Source organism: Poecilia formosa, unplaced genomic scaffold (assembly GCF_000485575.1).
Source record: "Poecilia formosa unplaced genomic scaffold, Poecilia_formosa-5.1.2 Scaffold14, whole genome shotgun sequence".
NCBI lineage: Eukaryota > Metazoa > Chordata > Actinopteri > Cyprinodontiformes > Poeciliidae > Poecilia > Poecilia formosa.
The window spans coordinates 1,263,342-1,282,593 of NW_006799953.1; the positions used below are offsets into that span (position 1 = coordinate 1,263,342).

At 41.0% G+C, this 19,252-nt stretch overlaps 3 protein-coding genes across 3 annotated transcripts in view; all 3 read left to right on the forward strand.

Moving 5' to 3' along the window:
• LOC103133885 (uncharacterized) overlaps nucleotides 1–5,591 on the forward strand; it is a 7,248-nt gene extending 1,657 nt beyond the window's left edge. Inside the window, exons 2-7 of the mRNA XM_007545860.2 lie at nucleotides 5–1,042; nucleotides 1,402–1,430; nucleotides 1,749–1,910; nucleotides 3,022–3,088; nucleotides 3,204–3,308; nucleotides 4,064–5,591. Of these exons, the coding sequence (XP_007545922.2) occupies nucleotides 5–1,042; nucleotides 1,402–1,430; nucleotides 1,749–1,910; nucleotides 3,022–3,088; nucleotides 3,204–3,308; nucleotides 4,064–4,909 (2,247 nt within the window). The 3' untranslated portion in view covers nucleotides 4,910–5,591. The remainder of the gene's footprint in view (nucleotides 1–4; nucleotides 1,043–1,401; nucleotides 1,431–1,748; nucleotides 1,911–3,021; nucleotides 3,089–3,203; nucleotides 3,309–4,063) is intronic.
• Nucleotides 5,592–6,753: 1,162 nt separating this feature from the next.
• On the forward strand, nucleotides 6,754–10,269 carry rom1a (retinal outer segment membrane protein 1a). Its single transcript, XM_007545861.2, has 5 exons — nucleotides 6,754–6,863; nucleotides 7,093–7,336; nucleotides 8,524–8,954; nucleotides 9,044–9,290; nucleotides 9,466–10,269. Exons 2-5 carry the CDS (start codon nucleotides 7,187–7,189, stop codon nucleotides 9,676–9,678), a joined length of 1,041 nt encoding a protein of 346 aa, XP_007545923.1. The 5' UTR covers nucleotides 6,754–6,863; nucleotides 7,093–7,186; the 3' UTR covers nucleotides 9,679–10,269.
• A 1,317-nt stretch (nucleotides 10,270–11,586) lies between these two features.
• On the forward strand, nucleotides 11,587–19,013 carry frmd8 (FERM domain containing 8). Its single transcript, XM_007545862.2, has 11 exons — nucleotides 11,587–11,731; nucleotides 12,798–12,895; nucleotides 13,031–13,198; nucleotides 13,309–13,410; nucleotides 14,462–14,520; nucleotides 14,630–14,796; nucleotides 15,726–15,941; nucleotides 16,008–16,131; nucleotides 16,262–16,411; nucleotides 17,243–17,459; nucleotides 17,532–19,013. The coding sequence occupies exons 2-11, from the start codon at nucleotides 12,805–12,807 to the stop codon at nucleotides 17,639–17,641; spliced, it is 1,404 nt and encodes a 467-aa protein (XP_007545924.1). The 5' UTR covers nucleotides 11,587–11,731; nucleotides 12,798–12,804; the 3' UTR covers nucleotides 17,642–19,013.
• The last annotated feature ends 239 nt before the right edge of the window (nucleotides 19,014–19,252 follow it).

The following is a 19,252-nucleotide window of genomic DNA, read 5'->3' on the forward strand; positions in this document are numbered from 1 at the left end:
CCACAGTCCAAGCCATCATCATCACCAAGATCACCACAGTCCAAGCCATCATCATCATCATCATCGTCATCATCATCAAGACCACGACAGTCCAGGCCATCATCATGACACAGGCCTCCACAATTCAGACCACCATCATCATGGAGCTCTCCACAGTCCAGACCATCATCTCCACCCTAAACACCCTCACAGTCCTGACCACAGCCACACTCCAGGTCATCAGTCTCATCATAAAATCCACCACAGTCCAGACCACCATGAACATGGAGACCATCACAGTCCAAGCCATCACCACAGGGTTCATCACAGTCAAGGCCAGAATCATGGGGACCAGCATAATCTAGACCATTGTAATTATGGAGACCAGAACACTCCAGGTCATAATCATGGACATGACCACAGTCCAGGCCATCATCATAAAGAACACCACAATCCAGACCATCCAGATTTTGGGGATCAGGACACTCCACGCTATCTTCAGGGAGATGACCACAATCAAAGCCATCATCATGGAGACCACCACAGCCCAAGCCATGCTCATGAAGTGCAACACAGTCTAGGTGACCATCATGAAGATCCCCACCATTCACACCATCATTATGAAAGTCACAGCAGTCCAGGCCATGAACAGACAGTCCACCATAGTCCAGGCAGTGTTCATGAAGCTCATTGTAGTCCAGCTAGTCATCAGGAAGATGACTGTCACAGTCCAAGTCCTCACCATGAAAGCTACCATACCCCAGGTCATCAACATAGAGACCATCACAATCCAGATGTTCAGCGTCATCATGTTGAATACCACCAAACAAATCTTCATCATGACCATCACCCTGAATCTCCGGCAGATCTGAGCCTGAACAGTGATCTTGAACACAACACTCTTGATGATCATCATCATAATTTAAAGGAGTATTCTGCTATTAGTTCACCTTCACACAGAAAGCCAGAATGTCTTGTCAGCACTGATTCCCCCAGCAACACAAATAATCCCTCTGGTTTGGATGAAGAACGGACAAGTTTCTCCGGGCCATTCCATGTTAAAGTATGGTCTTACTTTTCAAGTCTAAACTTCTGCATGCAATCTATCTTTAGAGTTTGTTCACTTTTAGGGAAGAGTCACAAAAAAAAACATAAGTTATGTAACAATATTTGTCTCATTTGTTTTCCTATTGATTCTGGCAAGTGCATGCACGGCATGGTGGAAAATACATTATTTGCAGCAGAACAATAGATTAGACACTATGCACAAAAGTAATGGAAATCAATTCAGCATCCAAACTAAAGGTTTTTATTCTTATGTCCTTTTTAAACCTCTTTAGTTTTTAGACTTTAGCAGTACAGCAGTACTTCCATTTGAATGTGTTTCATCTCACCAACATATTTCTTTCTTTTCCCATACAGGAAAAATCGCATGACTTTGGCAGGATCATGTAAGCCCAATGTTTTCCTTTAGGGCAATATTCTCAACCTGCATTCCTCAAGGGACAGAGTCCAGCAACCTTTAGACATGTTTCTTGTCTTACAGACCTGAATTAAATGGCGAAACGTCCTCACTAGCATGCAGTCACGCTATACAGAGCTATGCTAATTAGCTAATATTAGCAGAGAGACCTCTGAAAGTTTCAGGACTGTGGCTGTTGAGGACTGACGTTTGAGATCGCTGCTTCAGGGTTTTGCTAACTGAAAAAGTTATAAAGTGATGGCGGTAACTTAGTGAAGTGTTTTTCTTTTACTTTTTGTTTATCTAGGATGCTGCAAAACCAAAATGAAGGTCTGCAGCAAAGTTTACTGAAGACAGCAGTGAGGATGGAGTGCTTGGGAGAAGAGTTCATCAGTAGCCAGAAGATCCTGGAAACTGAACTTCAGAGGACTCGCATGGAGCTCAGCAACCTCATGGGCAGGTTTAACAGGTGCCTCCAGAATAAAAACATCTTCATCAGAGGGGAATGGTTCGAGATGACACAAAGCCAAAAGCAGACTTAATAAATTCATTCCAAGCTATGCAGAATACTTTGAAGCAGATGGGCTACAGCAATGGAAAACCACGCCAGGTGCCCCTCTGTCTCCCACGAAACAGGAAACAAGGTTGCAGTTTACAAAAGCAAATTAAAAGTGTACAATAGAATAGAGGGAAAATGTTGCCTGGTAATGGGAGTCTCAGTTTTATCTAGAAAGCAGTTATTCATCCTTTCTTGCATCGATAGTTTAGGCTGCTGGTGGTGGTAGTGTCAAGGTGTGAAGGAGATAAAGATAATGTCTTGGTACATCCTGGGCCCGTTGCATCTGAGTATGAAGACTGCCAATGTCCATCACTGTATTACCACGGTGCAGCCATTTTCAGTCTTCCTACACAATTCCACTCAATTCTCATCTCCTTTCAATGATCCATGGGCTTTCTCTGATTTCTCATCCAAGTGGATTTCTCCAATAGAATATCAACTGGACCAACAAGCGAACTGAAGGAGAAGTTGTGAATAATAGTGTTGATTTTCTCTGCCATTTTAAGATTGTAGTTTGCCTGTAGTTTGGCAATGACAGCAGAAGGGAGGCTTTCTGTTCTTGTTGGCCCACATTTCCAAATATTGAAGTAAGATTAACAGCCATCTTGTTTGGCTTGGCACTTCTCTCTTCGCAGTGCAGAATGGTAGTTTACAGAGCAGGCAATTTCCGGTAAGCTTCATAGCATCAAACCGGCACATTACATACGTCATGGGCAAACGTGACTCCCCAGGCACTAAATCTCCATCCAAAAGAGCAGCTTTAGGTCATGGTGGAACTGGGGATCCACGTCATGGACTGACAGCAAGTCTATATCGATATAATGTTATTTTCCCAAAATGGGTTCAAATCTCCAAGGAATGTTTTACACACCTTTTTTTGAACAACTGATACAAATAACTACCACAATTGTAAAACACTTTACTGACTGGAAAGGTGCAACTGATAAAGTGGTGACTGTGCTTGCATGGTAACATGTTGCACATATATGTTCTTTACTCTGCTTCTGTCTCTTTTCTTAAGGCTCCGTGATGATTGTTCCTCCACACAACAGACCAATAGTCGTCTAGAGTTGAAGCTTCACTCAGTGGTGAGGCAGCAACTCTCCCTCAATTAACATATTCCTAAATGTTTTGGTGAGCTGTACTGTGGGCCAATTATCTTACTTACTGAAGAACCTGCGTTTTCCCTGTCTTCTCCACCAGCTTCAGAATATGGAAGGAGAGCAAGAAAGGTTGAATCTGCGCATCTCCGAATTGACAGAGCAACTGAGTGACGCTCAGTATGCCAGCACCATGGAAGAAATAAACGTGAGATGTTTGCCTTTATCATCACATTCAAAGCACACACGCATTTACTAAAAGTGGGCACAGTACAATAAAATATGAATTGTATTGATTGATTTCAGTTTTTGATTTTTGTTTAACTTTATATTTTCTTGATAAGGTGTAACAGTACATTGTCAAGTATCCAAACAATACAAAGTAATACATATTTGTGGAGTGATAGGAAAAGAGTTTTCGGCTTTTACTTATAGGAACTTGTAATAACCGATCAACAAATGAATGTTAGCCATGCCCTTATCCTCACCTCTAGACTTTGAGGTGCAGTTTTGACAGATTAGATTATTTCAGGGTGAAGCTGCAGGAACAGGAACTATTAAATAATTATATGGACATTATATATGTATGTACATATATGTGTGTGTCTGTCTGTGTGTGTGTGTGTGTGTGTATAGTTTTGCGTTTCAATGTTTTTGTTTTTTTTACATATTTAATATATAAGCTGTCCATCAAATTAATTATTTCAATCAAACCTTTATTTATTTCATGGTATATTTAAGTACTTGTTTAACAATGTGTATATTTGTTTCATTTTGTCTTTTTTAACCCTCTGTAGGTAAACACCATGTAATATTCTCACAGTCAAGCACTACTTTGTATTGGTCAATCACAGCAAAACACCGGAGATTGTGATTATGAAGTAACAAAATGTGAGAAGGTCAAAGTGGTGTAATTTAGCAAGGCACTATAACCGATTAAGTTTCAACCTCTGTTCACTTTAGGCAACAGCCGGGCCGCATCAAGTCAACCCACACTCTCATTCTGGTGACGCACTGCCGCAGATGAGTCCTCCAATCGCCCCCCCACCGGCTCAGTTCATGGACAGCCACAACTATGGGAAAGAAGCCACCTCTGCACCGGAGCAGGCTTTGGGGTCGGTTCCAGAGGAGGAGGAATCCGACTGGTCCGAGGTGGGAGAGGAGACCCCACGCCTCATACTGACGGGATCAAACAGAGGTCAGGCATGGAGGCCGGAAGAAGCGGACATGGACAAAGACAGCGAGTCGGGAAATGAGGACCTAGTGAGAAGACACTCTCCGCGCCCTCTGCAGATACCCCATCTTCAGTTCACCATTCACAACGAGTTCGTCCCGTCGTCCCACGCCAACACTTTACCTTCCGGCTTCAAGAATCTGTCTGACGGCATGTGCAAGGAGGAGAGCTACAGGATCACCACAAGTCCAAATGTCAAGTCTTCCATCCTCATCCGTTCTGCGAGCCTAGAAGAAATACCTCTGATACGCCACGACGAAGAGCTCAGAGGAACAGAGGCCGCGCGTTGCCTTCACCATTCAGCTGACGAAGCCTTCGAGGACCTCGACAATCAGATCATTCATCACTGGCGAATGAGCAGTGACAGGGACACGGTCATCAGGAGGCTGGTAAAGAGCAGAGCGCCCGAGGAAGACTGCATCCTAGCCAGCCTGCGGTCGGCGGAACAGCTGCTCAATCACTTCATATGCGACCCGACGTCGGGTGAAAGAAGAGACCCGGCCAGGTTTGAGATGCACGGTTGGACCGGGGAGATTCCGGAGGAGGTCCTGAAAGGGGAGCGAACTCAGCTCTGACTGTGCACTGTAAAAAACCGAAACAAAACTAAACTAAAAAGCTGCTGAAGATTGAGTTTTCAAACGCTTGCTAATGTATTTATGTTTTATAATAAACTGTAAATTAGTAGGTACCTTGCCAGTTAACTTCTAATTGTATCTCATTTTCTTTTCATTGTGTTTCATGACAAGCCTTCCACTCCCTTCGTCACTAGCATGTTGTTGAACTGATCACAATCCCAGCGACAAAGCAGATTCTTTTTCCTCTTCTTTCATAAACTTACCTATAATATTTATTCCGGTGTAGCATCAAAGCTTTTCGCCCAGTCCTCTTTTAAATAATGTATGATTAATGGATTTGAAATAACAGTAACAGGAGTGCGATAAAACGGTGTAAACATCGAACCACCGCGGTGCAGCTTGGATTCAGCTCCGCTGGCTAATTTGTTGCAGAATATTATGTCGGATGTTTAGGGATAGCTTTCTAAATTTTTGTGTTCTCTGTGCTGTATGAAATTGTAGACGCCATCTTGTTTGCATGTATGTTTGTATGTATTTATAGTATTTTGTCTTTATGCGACCTCTTTGTACCTTCATGAACAGTAAAACTGTGACAATACTGGATTAGCTTGTCAAAACACCTGATCACAACACATGTAGGTACGTCTATATTCCACCTAATAAAGCAAATAAGTTAGACTCAGTATGTACTTTTTGCATTTGTTTTATTTCTTTATACTTAGGTTACCAACACAAATCAATATAATTGAATCTAAAAGAATAAACTTGTAGTTTTCTAACTATGTTATAAAAAATTTTTTTGGAGAGCATTAAATGTTAGCTATTACATTTTACAACCTAAATTTTACTTGAACGTAACAGTCAAATGTTGAAATGAACAATATGACCTACTTTTGCTTTATTGCCAACTTTATGTTGGTAGTAAATCTACCTAAAGAATGTGAATGAATATGACTGGATCCGGAAAAGGACAGACCCCACACATCCTGGACACAACTTGTTCAGACAGTTACATTCAGGTCGACACTAAAGAGTGCTATCTGCAAAAACCGGCTGCCATAGAGACAGTTTCTTTTCCCAGGTTGTTTCTCTGATTAACACGACAAACATCTTGCAGTATCAGTGAGTAGTCAGCTACTCTGCTGTGAAACAAAAATCTATTTATTTTCACTATCACAACCTACCTTTCTCTTTTTTCTTTATATGTAAAAAAAGTCTAATAAAAAAAATTGACTCTATATTAAACAGAAAAAAATAAAATAAAGTTGTTTCTGTTTCCAAAACGTTTTCATTTCTCTATATTTACATTTAACATCAGAGTGATAGGTATTCTGTGTAGGCAATGTTATGAGCCTATTAATGCTGTGCTGAGAGTTATATTTGTCTCTCTAAACTCCTCGGTAGCATTAGAAGATAATCATTACTAATACTCTGCTACTTCACTGGTTATGGCAACAGAAATATTTTATCTTAGTAAAAGTTGTCAAGTACAATACAAGTAATTTATTGCCCCTCAAACCTTCAGTGCTCCATTATAGTTGAAAATATTGAAAGGAAAATCATACAAATTTGCTCTGTGCAAAATTCAGAATGAATCTATATATTTTACATGTCTGATTTATTTCTAGTAGCCTCATATTTATTTAGATTTATAGAATAAAGATATTTAAAATTATGTCCCTAAGCACGAGTGTTTTCACAAATAATGACTTCAGTAAGAATATCTTCCTGTCAGATTCGATAAGGCTCGTCGTTCCCGTCCCAGTGTGTGAGTAATGTGTGCTGAGCAGACATTGGCCTGGATCCACAGACCGGTTTAATAGGATAGGTAGGCATTAGCAGTAAGACGCTCCCACCATGCAGTGTGCCAAATCCACTGTGTGGCACACAGGAAGACGTCCGGTGGTCAGCGGAGAACTGGACTTTTTCACGACGTTTTGTGGAGACCAATAAGGTGAACTTTGGGGCATTCACATCTGTTTATTTTGAGGTGACACCACTGGAGATGTTGAAAACAAAAAAAAAAGTTTTTAATCTTACAGGATCTGGAGAGAGGTTTTCTAAATTTCTCAGTATTTTTCTTTTTGTGCAGCTCAGTTGTCATCTTTCAGTTTTATTGAAATTCATCTTCACCCTGAGACTTTTGGGGTCTATTAACTCTAAACTCTTCTCTCGCCTCGCAGACAAAACACAGCATCGTCTCTCGCTGGCTCGTCGCTCTCCTTCCCCTTCTCCCCCGGTGAGACTCGGATCCCCCCAAAACCCTGCGCTGCAACCATGGTGGTCATGAAGATGAAGTTCCCCTTCCAAAAACGGGTGAAGCTGGCACAGGGACTGTGGCTCCTGTCCTGGTGTGCCACGGTTGCCGGGGCCACGACCTTTACCCTGGGGTGCCTCCTGAAAACGGAGCTGCGCAGAAGAGCGGAGGTATTTGCTGTGATGCCTGTCAAATCCTTGGTATCTTTTTATTATATAATGTTTAGCATCATTACTAGCTGAAATCATAACATTTAATTTAGAGCTTTATTGAAGGAGTTATTGATATGAAATGCAAAACTATTATGGAGTTTATGTTTGTCTGTATTAGAATTTTAACCTATGAAATCACAGCTGTAACTTCTGGTATGATGCAAAAATAACAAGTTTTGGACTTTTTTTGTGTGCAAGTTTTAGGATACTATTGCTGATGCAAAGTATCAAAACATTTGTCAAACATCATCATGGACTTTGGGAATATATTTGTAGTTTGACAAATTGGTCAATATAACACAAAACATCATTAACTCTGAACCTGCAAAGGTTTACAGACCTTTGACCCACTTTGGATCCTGACTAATCATTTCTTAAATCAGAGTCTCGGTCAAACTAATCCCTTATTCTGAAGGCTGTCATGTTTTCCTCACATAAATCAGTGTGCTTTTATTTGAGCTTATTTAATTTTTTTAAATCTTTTATCAACTAGAACATGTACTTTTACATAGTACTTTGCACGGATTTGCAAAGTAAAGAAAGAAAATGTCGACTGTGTTACAAGTACTGTTGGTCACTTGGATGTTCTGGTATGTTTTATGGTCTGATGGGACAAAGATTGAGCTAAAAATTCAAAAGTTTTCTAGAAAACACAAAAGAAAGCAGAAACAAAGGAGCCTAAATATTCTTCACTCATTTAAGAGCAAAAATCCCTATTGCTTTTTATAGCACCACCCAGTGGTAAACTGATGTTAAAGCCCTTCCAGCGCTGCTGCAGAGCACATGAGCGAGTTTAAGGTCAAAATACAGCAGTTATGATCTCACTTCAATGTTTTGAAAAAAGTTTTAAAAAAAGAAAGGTGTGAAGGTTATGTGTACAGATAATTTTTTAAAAAGAACAGTGAAAGTAGTTTGCATTGTTTCAATTGAATATGACTTCAGTAAATCAGAAATGAACTGCCTCAGTCGAACAGTTCACTGCATTGTGATGCATCATCTCTTTGTGGATACATGGAACCAGTAGCATATTTTCCACATAGTTTTTTATTAATGAGTGCACATAAATTTATGATGTAGAATTCATAATCAAAGAAACCTAACTTAGTGAATTCACATTTTCTGTATTTTGCATGCCCGACTTTCAGGTAATGGCTAACACAGACATACATATCGTGCCCAACACCCTCATGATTGTTGGGCTGGCGTCTTTGGGCATCAACTACTTTGCCTCGAAGATCTGTCAGGACGCCTTGGACGCCGGCCGATTCCCTCGCTGGAAGAACTTCCTGAAGCCCTACTTCGCTGTCTCGTGCTTCTTCACCGTCCTCATGCTGCTCGCCATCATCATGAGCTATGCCATGAAGGGCAGCTTGGAGTCTTCGCTGAAAGCCGGCCTGCGGAATGGCATCCGCTTCTACAAGGACACGGACACCCCGGGCCGTTGCTTCCAGAAGCAGAACATCGACCGCTTACAGATGGAGTTCCAGTGCTGCGGGAACAATGACTTCAGGGACTGGTTTGAGGTCCAGTGGATCAGCAACCGCTACCTTGACTTCAGCTCCACGGAAGTGAAAAAGTAAGTAGATGAGACCAAAAGAGCTCCCCATGAAGACGTATCCATAGAGAACTCTTCCTGAGGCAGCGGTTTCTTACGTCTTTCTGTAGCCGCATCAAGAGCAACGTAGACGGACGCTACCTGGTGGATGGAGTCCCGTTCAGCTGCTGCAACCCCAGCTCTCCGCGACCATGCATCCAGTATCGCCTGACCAACAACTCAGCTCACTACAACTACGACTACCAAACCGAGGAGCTCAACATCTACCTTAGAGGCTGCAGAGAGGCCCTGGTCAACTACTACATGGGTTTGATGAACACCATTGGAGCTGGAGTGCTGTCCATCTTCCTCCTGCAGGTAAACTTGGAAAATTTTTAAGTTGACTGCTGCTAATTTTAAACTGGTGTTTCCATTGACCTCTGGCTTTCTGTTAATTGGTAAATAAGAAACAAAGTCCCTTATTGCAGCAGGTTGAGTTGATATTTACATTGCCAGCCTCTCATTCCTTCCTTTGTTTCGTTCCCCGCCTAAGGGCTCCGTTCTGGTGAGCTTGCGCTTCCTGCAGACTGCCATGGAAGCAGTGGCCGGGAAGGAGAACACGGAGATCGAAACCGAAGGGTACTTGCTGGAGAAGGGAGTGAAGGAAACCGTCATGGAGTACCTCGATCCTGTGCTCACGTTCCTGCTGCTCAAAAACAAGGTGGAAGAAGGGACAGCCGGAGAGACGACCACTGCGCCCGCCTAAACTAAACCGCACACCCTGTATAGACATGTAAATAATTTTTACAGAGATCATTATTTATTTCAATTTAAAAAAAAGGGCAATTCAAACAAACAAATGTCTATGAATCTCACAAGATTAGAGAGTGGGTTTTTTTTTATTGTCAGTTTGACGATGCCAGATAATTCAGAATGGTCTTCAAATTAAAACTCCACCCAGGAACCTTCAGTACAAATAAAAGAATCACAAAAGTTACAGTAAAAATAAAAAAAACCAAAGAATTTTCTAGGAATATACATTGTCAAAATAAAGTACCACTTTTTTAAATTCCTTTCTACTTTTTCCTGTTGCGACCTGTCCGTGACTGGTAACCCGTCACTGTTGTACTGTATTTGTTTGTTGCTTTTGAAAGTGATCTACCATTTGCATTCTTACGACCAAAAGCAATAAATCAGTATTTGATGAGGCAGTGTACACAGATGATTTTTGTGGACTTATGAAAACAGAGATGTAAAGCTGACCGTAGAGAGACATGAGGCGCAATGCTCTGCTGCGTAACAGGACTATGACATAATTTAACAGATGACTTATTAAAGTTTGAAGTTACTAAATGCCTTATGGCGTGGCGTCCCTTTTCCTTTTTTTTCTAACATAAATAAAGCACATTCGAGTATTGTAATACATTTCTCTTCATGGCGAATCCTCTGGCCTGCATCTCTGCCCTTGCTTCTCCTCTCTCATGAAGGAATAGGATTAAGAAGATTGATTAAGCGGTGTCAGTAATTCAGTTAAAGCCATCAAGTGTGTCCCCTGTCCTGACACCTTTGTTAAAGCTGCTAAACCCATTTACAGCTGTAATCCCCATCCTGCTGAACTTTGCATTTACTCACCTGTGTCAGGTGGAGGGAACAAGCGAAAATGTAAACAATTCTGTGGCATACAATTTGACAAAACCCCTAAGAGTTTGGATGTTCTGTTCTTTGAATATGGATCTTATTTTTTCAAGTTTGTTTTTCAGTCTGTGGAAATGTTATTAATGGCTGCTACAACTACAACTATTAGTAATAAAAAACAAATAATATTAATTAGTATTATTACTGACTGCATAGTGGTGGGGTTGTTAGCACTTTTGGCTTGCTTAAAGAAGGTCCTGGTTTTGAATCCACAGTTTGCATGGTCTCCATGGACATATGTGGCTTTTCTCAGAGTATAACAAACTACATACATGTTAGGTTATTTACATGGTGCATGCTTTGTCCTGTGATGGACTAGCACAATGTCCAGGATGGCTGTAAGCCATTATCCTCTGCAAGTTGCCATTTTTTTTGTCTCAAATATGCAAAAACTGCTCTCTAATTATCTAATTACAATTCAATAGCTTGTTGTTCAATCGGTTGTTTTTATAATAATAATAATAATAATAATAATAATAATAATAATAATAATAATAATAATAATAATAATAATAATAATAATAAATTTATTTATTATTTATTTCTTTATTCATTTTGTCTCTATTGTGTTTGCACGGTTTTATTTTGCTTATAATCTCTCATTTGTAGACGGATCAACAAAGACTTGCCTGGATAAAAAAACAAAATAATCTCCTTGATGGATTTCAGTGACGATGACGTACCCATTACGTAAGGTGACGACTGCGCGCTCTTTAGCTTTCAATTTGTTTTCGGGATTAAATCTTTTTGGCCTCGCTATAAACATATCGCTCATTTATACAAAAGGGAAAGTATAAATCACCATGGAGGTAGACATTTGCTATAAGTCACTTCAATAAAGTATTCGTATTTAAAAGTTTCTCCGTCCTGCTGAGGTTAAGAGCTTTTGATATCAACCACAACGCGCCCTGATGAGGAACCGGTCAAAATGATCGAATCGTTCAGCTACCACACACTCTCTGCCCGGAAAGCTAATTTCGGGCGCCTGGCTAACCCTTCCTCGCTGGAAAAACACCGCAGCAACGAACTGCTTGTTGACTCATGTATTTAGCAGTTTTTGTTACAATATCAGAATTTTGTCCCAGGAAAACGCAGCGAGTGAAGGTGAATTTACCATAATACAGGTAGGTGACCGGAACGTCTGTTTATTTCTACAGACTGCAGGAAAGAACATTGAAAGTTAGCTGATGGGCCAGAGATAAGTGTTCAAATTGGCAAAGTAGCTCCTGAATAACATAACATAACATACTAAAGTAAAAGCAAAACCCGTCACTCTGAGGTGGTGGTGTTTAAATTGTTAACATAGCAACTTGTTTCGTCTCTGAGCTAGCATTAGCTAACGGTAATTTGATTTGGTGATGATGGATTTTTCCCCCCGAAACCCTTATCTGTTAGGCTGTCATTCCTGTTAGACCTGGGCAGGGAATCAACTAATGTCCTTGAGACAGCTTCCCCTTTCTGTCTGTAAAGGCATTAGACGTTTAAGAAACTTGCCAAACACAAATTTGCTTGAGTTAAAAAAAACAAAACAAAACAAAAACAAAGCAGACGGAAAGAAAAACAGAAGAATGGAAATTTTGGGCCAACCACAGTCGCCCAGTACGTTGAATTATTCCCAGTAAGGATCCCTTAAGGCGACACACTGACTGCCAGTAAGGACAGTTGCTTTATTTTAGCATACGTATTAAATAATATGGTCATATAATATATGCTATTATCTACATTTTAAAGGCGCTGCTAAGGTTTGTGTTTATTAAAACACACATTGGAGGGGTGAAATCTGTATTTACACCCATCAGTGAATTCAAGGGTAGACCAAACAAAACAAAACGTTCCTTTCCCAATCTGCACTCTCCAGCTCCTAAAGGAGGAAGATGTAAATAATACTTGTCAACAGGTTCTCCTACCTGAGCTGTGAACGTTCCCAGCTCCTCCAGAGTCACAACGTGCCTCATGGCTGCTTCTCTAATTAATTATCTTTTTCTTTCTGCTATTTAAGTTTAGGTTGCCAGTTATGTTTGCAGTTTTGTTGTACTCTCTTTCTCTCTATATATATCATACCATTATTTTCCTTCCACATCACATATGTATGTATAACTTTTTGTTGATATATCACAGGGGTCTGCAACCTGTGGCTCTGCTGCTGTCTAAATGTCCTACCTGCTCTAAGTATTGGCGTTTGTGTTTCAGATAAAAGATGGAGGGTGACAACTGCAGTTTTCCTGCGGATTTGTCTGATGATCATTCGCAAAGAGGAAGTGTGGCTTCTTCCGCAACACTTTCCCGTGGTAAGGGAGGAATGAATTATCTCCTTCCTCTTTTTATTTTGTTTTTGTTTTGCCTCAAAGTCTATTGAGATCATTAAGAATAGAAAAGCCTGTATTGTGCTGTTGTGAACCACTTTTTGCATGTGTCTCCCACAGCTCAGGACGTGCTGGTGTATTTGTTTGGTGAGAGCGCCGTCCACTTATCCATGGAAGGGCTCGGCAGCGTCTCCGTGCAGGAGTTGGGCCGTAGCGTTCGTGAAGCCCTGCAGATCCCAGAGTCCGCACCGGATACTTTTGCCTTTTGGCTCTGTTCTCCTTTGCTTGGTAAGAACCCTTTTTTTTTTGTTTGTTTGTTTTAATGATTTGGGCATCCTGTCATCTTCTAATAAGTTCAAAACACAACTAACTGGATCGCCTTTTCTTTTATTCTGCAGAGCTGCAGCTGAAGGCGAGGCATCAGCCGTACAAGCTGTGCAGGCAGTGGCAGGATCTGCTGTATCGATTCACTGACGCGTCGGAAGACGACATTTCACAAGGTGGGAACTTGAACGGGATTAGCAGCACAAAGGGTCTTATTTGGAATATACTAATGGCCTGGGGCCATTTAACACTGAGATCACAAGTACTTTCCACACGTACTCCAGCTTCGCATGCTAATGCTAAGCGTGCCACTTAGGTTAATGTGTAGAGATAAAATAGCTGAGCATCAGCTTTCATGACTGAATGCTGTGGACTAGAGCTGAAACAATCATTTGTGAAGAATCAATTATTGAAACAATAATTAACTAATTTAGTAACGGATTAATCGTTAACTGGAGTATGCAGCCCAAAAAAAAAAATTGTTAAAAGAAGAACACACTCAGAGAAATTGAGTAAGTGTTCAAAAAATATATATATCAATTTTACATTTAAGGTTAAATTAAAAAAAATCCTTTGTTGGTTTATATTGTGCTTCTTCACATTAAAGTTTAACTGTAATAGAATTTAGAGACTTGTTTTGTCTTGCAAACCTGTGCAAATAATTATTTTCCCACTGTAACAATCCTGGTGCAATTAAAGTAGTTCTTACAGATGTGCACAATGCACAGAGTTTTTGTTTAGAGTTTTATGCTCAGAGTTTTACACCAGAGAGCTGTTATCTCTCACAAACAGACCACACATCACACAGCAGACTTTTGTTGAAGTGCTACTCGTCTCTAAACGGCTGTGAGCCGGTGACTCAGTTTGCTGTTTGTTTTTGTCTTTTTCGTGGTTATTAGCAATCAAAGTGGAAAAGCTCACATGTGTTAACTCCAAGTCACAGAAAAAGGGAACGGCAACGGCTAAAAACACCACCAAGGATATCAAAGGGAGTATTTAATTGCTTTGAAAGTTGTTTTTTTTTTCATTTTTGTGTAGGACGTTCTGCCCACACTCGAGGGTTGTCAGCCTGGACTGAGTGGGTTGAGTTGTCTGTAGCCTCGGTGCTCCACTCTGAATTGAGAGGCTCTTGTTAAGTGTCAAATTAAATGACCTAAAAACCAGTAAACACTGACGCATCCTTATTTCCTACTTTTCTTTTCTTTTCTTTTTTTCTTTTCTCCTCAGATGAACCATATCTGCAGTACAGGCGCAACGTGTTTTACCCGAAATCTAAAGAGCTGCAGGTAGCATCCGCACTGCGAAGCGTTCATTGGGAACTGCTACTCATTGCACGAAGCTCTTAAGCTCGCCGTTGCGTTAGAAAACACTAATTGCGTCTCTGCTCCTCCACAGATTAAAGATGAGACGGTGTTGAGACTTCTCTACGAGGAGGCCAGGAGCAACATCCTCTCTGGCCGGTACCCGTGCGACCCGGAGCACTGGGCGGGGCTCGGCGCCTTGTCCCTCGCTCTTGAAGAGGGGCCTGGTCTTGACAGCCAGCAGATCACCACTAAAATCAGGTAAGTTGATCTGTTGGTTTGTGTTTAAGGACCGATGTTCAGAAGCTGCTGCCGTGTGGAATCTGATCAGATGAATGTGCCACAGAATAATTTCTAAAACATGCAGTTTGTCTCTGGTTCTGGTCGTCACGTCAAGAGAAGCCTTACCAACTTTATTACAATTTAAATGGCGATGCACCGGTCAGGGTTTTACCAGCCAATAACAGTTTTATTTCAGGTCTCATTCCAATTTTCCTTTCAGAACGTCACCAAAAACCTGCTAATGTTTGTGTATGAGAGTCAAAGCATATATCCATTATTAAATAAAAAAAAAAAAAATGCATCAACCAGTTAATAGATTTCTTCTCTAATTTGGAAAGCATCAGTTTTTACTTTTACAGGATGGTTGTGACTACATGGCGTAGCATTCGTTGCACCAGAAACACAAATATTGTTCTTGAAAAACATTCCCATTTTAAATAAAATGGGAATTTTATTTCCCATTTTATTTCACACAATTTTATTTAAAATTGTGTGATTTTAAATTACTAAACTGCACACAGCGGCTGTTTTTCATCGTATTTTATTGAATTCACTGATATTTATTCACTCCCACGGAGCAGTTGAGAGATGGCAAAGATAACATTTATTTTGTTATTTTATTTACCATCAATATCTGAAACTTATCATTACAACGATGAATCAAAAAATCTATTTGATGATAAATGATAAATGGTACAGGGACAACCCTGTTCCAAGAGTATTTGCTGTAAAATAATTTCAATATATCTTTGACACCACAAAAGCAAATTATCACTTTTTTCCACAGTAAAACAAAACAAAACAAAAACAAATGAGACCCAGGAATACGTTTGTTCTTGTTGGATTCAGCAGTGAATTGTCTCACAGGGGTAGAATTTAATTTCACCTTTGCCCTCTGTTGCGCGCAGGGAAAAGAAGCTGCCTTCCTTCGTGCCGGCTCACGTTGCCGTGGGCAGCGGAGGGTTTTTCTCCACCCTGCGAGGGAAATCGAGCCGCCAGGCAGAGCTGGAGCAGAAACTCTCCGAGGAGTACGGAAAGATCAGCAAGTCCACTGGAGGCTCTCCGGAGCCGCAGCAGCTCCTGCACCAGTACCTCAGCATGTGTCACACTCTGCCTTATTACGGGTAGGAGCTGTTGTGTTAGCCACTTTTTCTTTCGTTTTCTCGCGTTGACGCTAAATCTACCATCAGGTGCGCCTTTTTCTGCGGGGAGATTGACAAGCCAGTTCAAGGCATCCTCCAACGAGGAAGACGTAAAGCTGTCAGTGTCGGGATCTGCCTGGACGGAGTTTATGTGATGGACGTGAAGGAGAAGGTGAATTTTCTTTGCCTTTTCTCTTGTTTTGGGGGGAAATATTGCTAACGTTGGGCGCAGTCGGACAGTTATTAGCTGTTTACTTCTTCTCGTGAAAAGTTGTCCTCTTGCCGGTCACGTCTCGTTGCAGCATGTGCTGCTCGGGCTGCGTTTCAGCGAGCTCTCGTGGGACCACAGTCGCCCCGAAGAGGAGGGGGACTCGCACATCCTGTGGCTGGAGTTTGACGGGGAGGAAGACGGCACTCCCGTCAACAAACTGCTGAAGATTTACTCAAAACAAGTAAGAACTCGGGGGAATATGGTAAAATAATCAAACGATCTTTTCTAAAATATCCACATCCCTTGAATTCCTCTGGATTTTGTCCCTTTACAAACACAAACGTCAATGTTTCCTATTGTGATTTTATAAGTTACGTTATTAGTTGCCCCCTCAGCGCCTCAACATAAAAAGTACCAATCAGAGCGAATCAGCTGTGTTTGAAAGCAGCATTTCCTCTACTACTTCCTGTTAAACCAGTTTTTTCTCTCCACCACTTACTGGTTTTGCACCAAATTCTTGCTTCGGAAAATAAAAATATATGTTTTTTCTGAATAAAATTGCAAAAAAAAAAAATAATAATAGTAGCTAATCTGATTACTGGACTGGAAATAGAAACCCGTTAGTTTACTCGCAACTGAAAAACAGAGGTAAGTAACCTGACGCTGCTGGTGATAATCAGGAAATAATGCATAAATGGAAGCCTACAGGGTGTCAAGTGTGGTATGCATTTCTATTCAGACCCCCTTTACTACGATGCCCTAAGTAAACATTTTAAGTGTTGTGAATACTTTTGAAAGGGTGTATTTTCAGTTTTTGCTGCAGAGGGTGATGGGTGCAGTGGTCTTACATCATCAAAAGCTGCGATGGAAAAAGCCTGTTTGAGCACCAGATGGCGAAGGGGCCTTACATAACATCAGCAAATCATAATCACACTTGGGTCCAATCCGACGACGCCAGCATGACCGCTATGCGCCTCTGCTTCCCCGTTTCAGATCAAATGGAGATTAAAGCTGGTGTTTATTGTGCGGGAAAAAAAACATTGACAAAATAATCTTTTTTTTTTTTTTCTAGGCCGAGTTAATGAGCGGCTTTATCGAGTTCTGCGTGGAGCTGATGTCTACGTCAGAGGGGGGCGCCGCCAACGAGCCGGGCGTTCCCCAGGAGCCCGCCAGACAGGAAGCCGGCACCAGGAACGGCCGCGGAGGGCGCCGCGGGATGCTGCAAAGGCAGGGCAGCGTCGTGTGCAGCCGGGTCCACTCCCTCAATACCATCAGCTACGTGGATAACGGTGAGTCCTCGAAATAAACATGAAATAAAAGCGAGAGGAGCGTTTTCCAGCTTCTGTTGTTTTGTCTTTCAGGCAAAGAAATCAAACGCTTAAAGCCAAAAAGAGCCGCGTCCTTCTTCACTCGGCAGGCCACGGCGCCCACTTACTCTGCAGTGAACACTGAGAGCCTGGAGCAGGGTTAAACCTCTCTGCCTCCGTCTCCTCGACGACCAAACCTGAACGTTTTTACACTGAGATGTAAAAGTGAAAAATAAGACTTTTTTTTATTATTATTTTTCCTTTTTTTTTTTTTTTTTATTCAGTTAGTCTCTGAGCAAACCAAGGACCAAGTAAGAGGTATCTATGTGTGGGTGTATTTATCGTTTTAAAGTGGTGTACAGTATGAGAGTACGTTAATGTGAAAACTTAAGATCTTTCTAAAACCCGAACCTGCAAAGATTGAACTGAACTCGCCGGGCGGCCGACGGCCATCCAAACGCTCTTCGGCGGAGTCGAACCTCAGAGAAATCCGCCAAGCGTAAACTATTTCTGAGCTCTTCTGCAGAGTGCTGTTCTTCAAACATGCCACACCTCAAAGGAGCATAAACCACCACAGTACCTCTTTTTTTTTTAGCTTCCTATAAAGATTGTTGCAGCTTCTCCTCAGTCAGCATGACCAACACTTCTAGAAGGGGGAGTAACTTAAGGGTGCGAAGGCATTATTCTGCTTTTCTTTTTTTTTTTTCAAACTACCGGTGCCTTGTTCTCACGATCGACGGTGAAGCCAAGTAGGAGAAACACTGGTAGAAACATAAAGGGTTCACTGTTATGGCAGCACATCTGCTGTGCTGTGGAAGTTTCTTGTGAGTACATTTTCCATTTCATTTCATTTGAGGATTTTTGCATTCATCCCTTTGTGTGTGTGTGTGTGAAACTAACACATAAAAAACTGAGTGTTAAAGATTAAAGTTAGGATCAGATAATTGAAATATAAATTAACAATAAACCTAGAGATACCAGTGTTATTCTGTTATGGCGCCTTACAAAAGCATTTATACCAAACTGACACAAACTTCATTGTATTGTTAACCTGTTGTGAACAGACCAGCTCAAAGTGGTGGATAATTGTCAAACAGAACCACCTTTTGATTCGATTGCGAGTCTTTTTCTGTGTGTTTGTGCCAGATTTGCATATCTACAGTAGAAGAAGAAATTTTTTGCTGAGGCTTCATTGCAAAACTTCTTACGCTCAGCCAGCCTGGACAAAAACTACAGCATGATGCTGCCACCTCCATGTAACACCTAAGGACTGTTGTGTGCAGCATTAGATTTAGATTCACTTCACAATTATGCACTACTTTTCTGTCACATGAAATCTCATTAAAATACACTGATGTTTGTTAAATGTAAGTAAAAAGGTCAATGTTTTTGCAAGTAACTTTCTAGTTGGAGCTAAGATTTGAAGTTAATCGTTTAAATTTCCACACTAGGTACCGCTGACACTAAATAAATGCTCACATTTACCCGTTATTTCATGTTATTTATTCAATCAGTCCTTACAAGCAAAAAAAAAAAGACTACATTATAACTGTGCCTCTCCTGAAACTTAAACTAATGGTAAAGTTTTATTGTTGAAGAAGAGAGAAAGCAATATCAGTGTATAGTAGAACATTTTAAAAAAAGATGGGTTTCCACTTGTCTTCTCAAGGTGTCGTGTATCACCGTGGTGCTACACGGTAAAATTTAAAAACAGCATCTTATGGCAAATCTGACTGTACTGTATGAATTTTATTCTGCACGTCAAACCAAACCTG